The sequence below is a fragment of the Peromyscus californicus genome, unplaced genomic scaffold, assembly GCF_007827085.1.
Source record: "Peromyscus californicus insignis strain IS unplaced genomic scaffold, ASM782708v3 Scaffold_3__1_contigs__length_106647218, whole genome shotgun sequence".
NCBI classification, from domain to species: Eukaryota; Metazoa; Chordata; class Mammalia; order Rodentia; family Cricetidae; genus Peromyscus; species Peromyscus californicus.
In genome coordinates this window covers 1,380,565-1,389,015 of record NW_026294551.1, presented here as the reverse complement: position 1 = coordinate 1,389,015, position 8,451 = coordinate 1,380,565, and the positions used below count along the sequence as shown (strand labels likewise).

The 8,451-nt window shown below is 50.2% G+C and overlaps 1 protein-coding gene across 1 annotated transcript; it reads left to right on the top strand.

Moving 5' to 3' along the window:
* The first annotated feature begins 5,878 nt into the window (after positions 1–5,878).
* Positions 5,879–7,955, top strand: LOC128123346 (carbonyl reductase [NADPH] 2-like). Its single transcript, XM_052759639.1, has 8 exons — positions 5,879–6,063; positions 6,565–6,662; positions 6,769–6,923; positions 7,006–7,048; positions 7,145–7,244; positions 7,352–7,416; positions 7,648–7,765; positions 7,852–7,955. The coding sequence occupies exons 1-8, from the start codon at positions 6,012–6,014 to the stop codon at positions 7,953–7,955; spliced, it is 735 nt and encodes a 244-aa protein (XP_052615599.1). The 5' UTR covers positions 5,879–6,011.
* The last annotated feature ends 496 nt before the right edge of the window (positions 7,956–8,451 follow it).

Genomic DNA, 8,451 nt, shown 5'->3' with positions numbered 1-8,451 from the left:
AGCCAGATAGCCACCAGAAATGGCAAGGTGAGGAGAAGGGTGGAGACAACTCACAGGCAGAAGTGAGCTGAGATGCAGATAGCAGATAGTTAGGTTCAGAGGGAAGAAAGCAGATGTTTAGGATTCCAACCTCCAAACATCTTTGGGGGTCTGATGAATCCATACAGGTCTTAGCAGGGCGTCCCCTAAGCAGGACCTGTTTTTGCGATGAGTTAACTGAAGTTCTTGTACTTGGCCAAGATTTTTGTAAGTTACCAAGAACTTAAAAGTCAACCCAGAAAGAGGAAAGGGAGAGACAAAGACACTTTTTTAGGAGAGCTGGGAGTTGCCATTAGTTTTTAAACCGGCTCTGGCTGTGGCTCTTGCATTGTTATTTAAATGATGGCTGCTGGAGTGAGCTCCTAGTTAGCAATTTAGAAGTTTAGGCTCAAGTTGGTCCTTAGATCCATTTAGTTTGAGCACAAAAAAAAAAAAAACCTGTTTGTAGCAGGACACTGCTGCTATGGAGAACATAGTGAACTTCATTAACTCTAGTTTACACTCTCAGGAGGTCTGATAGTGTGATAATATTGTGTTACCTCCTTGTAAGACCCTGAATGAAGTAACGGCAGTTTTCTCCCTAAAAGGTTGGCAGCTTTTAGGTGTCTCCTAAATCTTTTTTTTTTTTTTTGTAGTAAACCTTTAGGATATCCTTAACATCAATCGTCCTTTCTTGGGGAAACCAGGAACAACAACAGTCCTCTAAGTGACTAAAGAATTTGTTGAGGTCTTTTTTTTTTTTTTTTTTTTTTTTTTTACAAACCCTTATCCCTCATGTCTTGAGGGCCTCTTTAAAGCCCTTAAGGAAAAAGGTAATGGGAAGAACTTCCCCATCCCATGGTTAAGCCTAAATTTAGACTAACCTCGTCCTTCCCGCTCTCCTCCTGATCGTCAAGAAAGGGCGTCGAGTCGGGCGGTCTCAACGGACGATCACCAAAAATCTCCACCAGACGTCTGGGCTTTCCTGGAGAAGGACGTTCAACTCCCAACGAGGCGAGGGTCGAGCCACCACATTGGGCGCCAGTTGCCCCGGCCAGCGGGGTATCAACGGGGGCGACCCACCTGTGGGAGAGAATGAGAGGGACAGGGGAGACACGAGAGAAGACAGCAAGACAGTGTGTTCTGATCAAGCTGCAAATTTTATTCTCCTCAGCAAGGCTTATATAGTATGGGAGGGGGAGGGGAGGAGGGAAGGGGTGCACGACGTGCTGTACGTGCAGGTGAAGGGGGACGTGCAGGTGAAGGGCTACGTGCAAGTCGTGAGGCTGCTAGGTGGTAAGGTCACTGGTCAGGGCCCATTGTTCTGTTGCTATGCTACCTGACCTGCCTGACCTGTTCTTTATCTTTGGGGGCATCCGGTTTAGGGCAGGGGTTTGTTCTCTGGCTTAGCTAGTACTTTTCCATGGTCCATGTTTGGTCTCTGACACCTCCCCTTTCCTCCTCTTAAAAATGATACCTGCAAGGTCATTTGCTGCTGTTTTCTGCCTGAGTCAGAAAGCAGCCACTTCGACTTTTCTTTCCCCCACATAATAAAGGATCTGTCTGTGAAAACAGGTGTTTGGGGGTGGTTTGTGCCTAATCTGGAGGTGGGAGGAAGCCCCCACTGTTCAGGGCTGGGGGTCTTCTTCAGGTGGGAGCGTATTTCCTGCAGATGCACATGTGCACTTGTGAGTAGAGGCCAGAGGTCAAGGTCAGTTGTCTTTCTGCACCAGTGTTCCCTAGTCTCCTCCCAAAGGCTTTTCCTCCTGTTGTGCAACAAGATTTTTCCTGGGGAGACACAACACACATATCCATTCACTGAAGACAGGAAGCCCACAAAGACCAACACATAGATAACACCAACGCCCAGCTTAATGAGCCAAGAGTTTTATTGGGGTTTCTTACAAGAATATGGGTGAGGGCATACTTACAGGAGCAGCAATGACCCAAGGACCAAAGCCTATTCACCCAGCTCAGCTCTGGTGACAGTTCGCAAAAACTGGGAACCTGGAGCACACTGCACAGCCTACAGGCAGCTCATCGGGTTGGAGAGTGTCCTCTCCAAGTAACTCCATTGGTCTAAACCTCTTCCAGACAACTCAGCTTATTTTTTTTTTTTTGCTTTTTCCAGACAGCTTGTCTGCCTTCAGAGTCTTCTCTGTAACTTGACTTGGCTGAGAGTGACTCTCAGCTTTTTTCGGTTACTTTGACAGGGAGGAACCTAGTGAAACTGGTCAGTTTCAGGGACTTCCTGAAGCTAAGTTGTTTGCCTTCCTGCTTAAGGAGCTTCCCTGCAGGATGGAGTGTTTAATACTGAAGGAAACTGTTTTACAACAGTTCCTCACATAATGCTGGAGTTAGGGCTCAGCATGTGACTCTGGGTTGAGAAATCTTCAGACCACACAGGTGCCAGGAGGTAAGGCAAGAGCTATGGAGGGCGAAGATATTCTCACCCTGGAGAAATGGTCCCCAAAGAGCAAGGTAAACAGAGGACTACAGTCGCAAAACCCAGGAGCTGACGCTCCCCTCCTGTGGTGTAGATGAAATTCTAGATGGTCTCATTAAATTAGAAACACAGAGCCAAACGCCGAGTTAAAAGCCCAGAGATCAGAGCAGTAGCCAAGAGCTAAGACCACCTTATCTTACCACTCACTGCTGTCCTTCCCCTGAGAGAGACCTTATTCCTGTGTCCTATCTTTTATTTACCTATGGTGGTATTTTATTTGTACTGAAATGTGATTTTAATTGTATGTTAATAAATAAAGTTGCCCAGGAGTCAGAGCTATTAGAGCCATAGCAAAAGCTGGGCGGTGGTGGCACACGCCTTTAATCCCAGCACTTGGTAGACAGAGCTAGGTAGATCTCTGTGTGTTCAAGGATACAGCCAGCATTGGAGACACACGCCTTTAATCTCAATACCAACCATAGAAGACCTGGAAGTCTCTACAGACAGGCAGTGACGAGGCAGTCATGTGTTTGGGTTTACAACCAATGAGAAGGCAGAACAGAAAGACTATATAAAGACAAACACACAGGAAGTAGGTCCTTTTTTCGGAGAGCTCTCTTGGCTGAAGAGGATCGCTGAAGCAGGAAGGGTAAGGCCCTTAGCTCTGACCTCCTGGCTTTCTTCTCTGAATCGGCTCTGTGTTTCTTATTTAATAAGACGGTTGGTTACATCTACATTTGCCTTTCTGTTCTGCCTTCTCATTGGCTCTAAACCCAACCACATGATTTAGTTTTCCTTGTTAAGAATTTTAGAAAAGAGGGCCAGGCGGTGGTGGCGCACGCCTTTAATCCCAGCACTCGGGAGGCAGAGCCAGGCGGATCTCTGTGAGTTCGAGGCCAGCCTGGGCTACCAAGTGAGTTCCAGGAGAGGCGCAAAGCTACACAGAGAAACCCTGTCTCGAAAAACCAAAAAAAAAAAAAAAGAATTTTAGAAAAGAAACTCACTAAAGTGGTGTAAGTATATAAATTTGAAAGACATTTTAAGATAGTTCTGTTAGTAATATAAGTTAGAATAGAAAGTGAATCAGGTACATTTTGGACTTACCAAAATAAGATAGATAATGGAATTATTTTCTCTGAGTTTATCAAGTGCAGATGGACTAGACATTGTTTAAGTGTTTATTGCTTGTATATATTGTATATAGTTATTGTACTTATTGTATAGAGTTTTTCTTATATTAGTTATAACTTTTTTCCTTTTTTTTCTTTTTATTAGAATAGAAGAGGGAAATATGGTGATATTTTATTTGTGCTGAAATGTGATTTTATTTGTATGTTAATAAAGTTGCCTGGAGATCAGAAGTCACAGTGAGCCCTAAGCGGGAGTCAGGCAGTGGTAGCACACACCCTTAAACCCATCACATGGCAGGCAGAGTCTCTGTGGTCAAGGACACATCCAAAGCAAGGTGACCTGAACTTTATTCCCAGTACCAACCATAGAGACATGGAGGTCTGTATAGACAGGCAGTGTTGAGGAAATCATATGGTTGGGTTTAGAGCCAATGAGAAGGCAGAACAGAAAGGCAAATAAAAGACAGGACACAGGAATAAGGTCTCTCTCAGGGGAAGGACAGCAGTGAGTGGTAAGATAAGGTGGTCTTAGCTCTTGGCTACTGCTCTGATCTCTGGGCTTTTAACTCTGCATTTGGCTCTGTGTTTCTAATTTAATAAGATGGTCTAGAATTTTATCTACACTGTGGCATCAGCCATTCTCTACACCTCAGGCAATGGCTGTAGAGACAGTCTTAGAGGCATGGACTCACATTCACTGGGTCCTTCTTGATAAATCACTGCCCGACGCCCAACTGACCAGCCGTGGAAACCAACAACAAATCCCTGACAGGCCACCATATCCCCAGGAGATCCAGCAGCTACCAGATGGAAAGTTGGTCACAATCAACTGCTTTCATCATAGAAGGGGAAGGCCTTTGATCTTACTGGGTGAACCTGGCCAGACTTCTGCGTTCAGTGCCACCTGGAGGTTGGCTGTAGGACTCAGGTGGCTTGCTCAGGCTGGGATCAAGGACACAGTAAGCAGGTATGGTCTGTCCCTGAAGGCTATGAGGAAATTCTTCGAGACAGCAGCAAATCATTAGGTGTCAACCTATGTGTGTCATGGGACAGACTCTGGTATGGCACTGACCCCCAGTCTCTCAAAGTGTCTGTTGTCCCTCTGAGCCCCAGGACACTCACAGAACAGGAGTGTGGAGGAATACTTGGTGGAAGGGTACTACTGCTGTCCCCACACTAGTGAGGCTTCCTGAGGCTTCTTCTCTGAGGGAGTCACACATAAATCATGCCAGGGATCTCCTAGGTATCAGGGCACGTAGAGCACCTGAAATTCAGCTGCCATCTTTCAGAGAGTAACACAGTCTTGCTGCCAAGCCTGGATTGAGGAAGAAGGGAAAGGCAGCAGGCAAGAGTCTGAGCACACCTGTTCACTGGGGCTGGCCCTGGGGTGGTCTGTGGGCCTGAGCCTCCTGCCTGGTACAGATAGCATGTGACCTGCCATGACTTTCTGGACAGACGTATTTGTTCCATGAACCTGGCACACAAGATAGGAGAACCTCCGCACACCCTCAGACAAATTGCCAGAGGTGGAATTGAACAGGAAATCCTCTGATTGTTTCTTCAAACTGCCCCTGAAAGAGCCACCTCTCTACTCTGAGAAGCAGAGACCATGGAGGGACTCAGGGGTCACTACTGGGGCAGGAAACCCAAGAATCCATGCTTAGGTTTACAAGAGTCCTGCCTCAGAGGACAGAAGGTACCTCAGTGCAGTCACCAAGGGCAGAGTCCCAGGCTGGTAGAGGCAGCAGGTGAGGGGCACCTGGGAGGGACAGGTAAGGAGGATGCCATCGTACTCACTGGACAGACTGCAGGCACAGTGGGTCCTTGGGTCCCTGGGCATTTGGGTTCAGTGCCCAGGGTCTTGCTCCAAGTAGGCATCTCAGTCACTTGCTCCAGCTAGGTCAGGTCACTACCCTCATTTATAATAATAAAATTAAAAGTTACAAGCTGATGCTTCTGTCCAGACAAGGCAAATCCCAAACCCAGAATTTTCACTTCCCTAGGCAAAGGGTGTGACTCAGTGGCGCATCATGCTCTGAGGCCCTGGGTTCAAGACTCGGTACTGGAATGCTGAGAAAGCAAATTCTGTTCGTAGGCTGCCACCTCCTCTCCCACTACACTGCTGTGTCAGGCCCCCCACAGTGACGTGTGTGTGTGTGTGTGTGTGTGTGTGTGTGTGTGTGTGTGTGTGCGTGCGCGTGCATGCATGCATGCGCGCGCATGCTCGAGCTAGTATGGACTCTTCTCCACTGCTCTGTCAGGGCTTCTACACATGTGTGCACACCTTTTATTGCTTCTTCAAGTCCCACAGGGAACAGGTCACGTGTCCCTAGCCTCAACCCTGTCCCACTTGCCAGTTCAACCTTGACAACCTCGGCCCCTTCTCTTGCTACAGGAGGACAATTGGTGTCGGCAGCATGAAGCTGAATTTCCGTGGTCTGAGGGCCCTGGTGACGGGGGCAGGGAGAGGTGAGTGAGTGGGACAGAAAAGGGGCCAGTCTTAACACCACACAGGGGCCCCAGATGACCTTGTCACTGCTCAGTCCTACAGAATCTGACTTCACCCAGGACTTATCTGTCACCTGGCTGGAGACCCACCACCCACCAGGACAGAATGCCAGTCTCTCCCTCGCCACCACAGTCAGTGCCACACCCTGAAGGACAAGTTTAGCTTGGCTCCAAGACAGCTCCTAGATCCAGGCTGGGCAGATGGGCACCAGTGGTACCCTTCTCTGGGACCCCATCAGGAGGGTGCTGCCCTCTGGTGCCTCCTTGGGTTTGATACTAGTCAGTCTGACCTCTACCCAGGGATAGTCCCATCTAATCCTGGTTTATAACCTTCTGGAGAGTACCTTCTCACTGCTGGCTGCAGGGATATGGGGGCAACAGCCTTTACTCCCACCTGGGACCCAGACCCCAGCTGTGACCAGGCCTACAGGACCCTTATGCCACCACTCTCCCGCCTTACAGGGATTGGACGGGGCACTGTGAAGGCCCTGCATGCCTCAGGAGCCAAAGTGGTTGCCGTGACACTTAACAACGCAGACCTGGTCAGCCTCACCAAAGAGGTGAGGCACACAGCCCTGCCTCTCCTGGGCCTGCTCCCCACCCTCAGAGATCCATCAGAAGCTGGCTGGGACAATGCCTCAGTCCACCAACTGGTGTCTCCCACAGTGTCCGGGGATAGAGCCTGTGTGCGTGGACCTGGGTGACTGGGAGGCCACAGAGAAGGCCCTGGGCGGTATTGGCCCCGTGGACCTGCTGGTGAACAACGCAGCGGTGGCCCTGGTGCAGCCTTTCCTGGAGGCCACCAAGGAGGCCTTTGACAGGTGGGCACTTGGGGAGAGGGGCAGGCTGGGGAGGGTTGCTGAAGATGGGCGGTGCAGGGCGCCATTGTTCCTCTCCTGCCAGGTCCTTCAATGTGAATCTTCGCTCTGTGTTGCAAGTATCCCAGGTGAGATGGTAGGAGGGCTGTGGCCCAGAGATGAACCCCTGGGGAGCGTGGAATGGCATAGGGCACAGTGAGCTATCCCTAACTCTTGGCTTCCAGATGGTAGCCAAGGGCATGATTGACCGTGGAGTGGCAGGGTCCATTGTCAATGTCTCCAGCATGGTGGCCTATGTCACCTTCCCTGGCCTGACCAACTACTGTGAGTGCACCCTCCATTGTGGGGGGACCAGGAGTAGGTTCTGGGTGGGTCTCTCAGAAGGAGGACTGGATAATTAAATTGTCCTCAGCAGACACACACATCCACAGGCTCCACCAAGGGCGCAATGACTATGCTGACCAAAGCCATGGCCATGGAACTGGGGCCACACAAGGTAGGCACAGGGGCATGGGTCCACACCTGAGGGACAGATGATGGGTACCTGGGGCAGGGCTGGGGGTTGAGGCTGAGGGTGGGGTGAGGCTTGGGGATGCTCTGAGCAGTGGGGCCAGTGTTCAACTGGACAGAGCAAGCAAGCTCATCAGGCTTGACCTGGGCAAGTCCTGAGCTGAGTGGCTAGGGCTAGTTCATTGGCTGTACCACCAGCTGTGGCTTCTGGCCCCAGATCCGGGTAAACTCGGTAAACCCTACTGTGGTGCTGACTGATATGGGCAAGAAAGTCACTGCAGATGCTGAGTTTGCCAGGAAGCTCAAGGAGCGCCACCCACTGAGGAAGTTCGCAGGTCAGCTGGGGATGTGGGAGAGGGAATCAGTGTTGGCTCCCAGCAGCTGGGCAAGCAGAAGCCCTGACTGCTCTGCTCTCCTGCAGAGGTGGAGGACGTTGTCAACAGTATCCTCTTCCTGCTCAGCGACAGCAGTGCCTCTACCAGTGGCTCTGGCATCCTGGTGGACGCTGGTTACCTGGCCTCCTAGATGCCCAGATGCAGTGGACCCCTGGAGGTCTTCCTGGCCCCACCCTCACATCAAGACCCTGCCCCAGCCCAGCAGTTCTACTTCCATCCTGTGGACCCAACCCCTGTCCATCCCCAACTTTAGACTCCAGGATCTCTCCTTTCCATACCAGCTGGGCTGGGCTAATTTGCCTAAATAAATAACCACAGTATTCCAAACCCTGAAAGCTCACACATGGTGTATGGGAAAAGTAGTATATTGCAAGACCATCCAGGGGGTTGTCACACCGAAGTGTCTTGTGCAGGATGTCGCTGGTTTCCCCTGTTGGATCCGCTGCTGCCAGTCTGCCCCCTCACCCATGCCTCATGGCCTGGAAGACCCAGGTCTGTGGTGGCCCTGCCTGATCTGTGATTGGGATCAAGGACAGTTGGCTTTTAAAAAGGAGGGTATAGTCAAACAAGAACTCCTTCTGTCATGGTTACTGGCTGTGGTTAATGGAAGTGGGGGGTGACAGAAG

Coding starts and splice junctions, on each gene's coding strand:
- LOC128123346 (XM_052759639.1), top strand. CDS start 6,012: ATGAAGCTGAATTTCCGTGGTCTGAGGGCCCTGGTGACGGGGGCAGGG. Junction 6,064..6,564: donor GGTGACGGGGGCAGGGAGAG/GTGAGTGAGTGG, acceptor CCCGCCTTACAG/GGATTGGACGGGGCACTGTG. Junction 7,245..7,351: donor CCCTGGCCTGACCAACTACT/GTGAGTGCACCC, acceptor ACACATCCACAG/GCTCCACCAAGGGCGCAATG.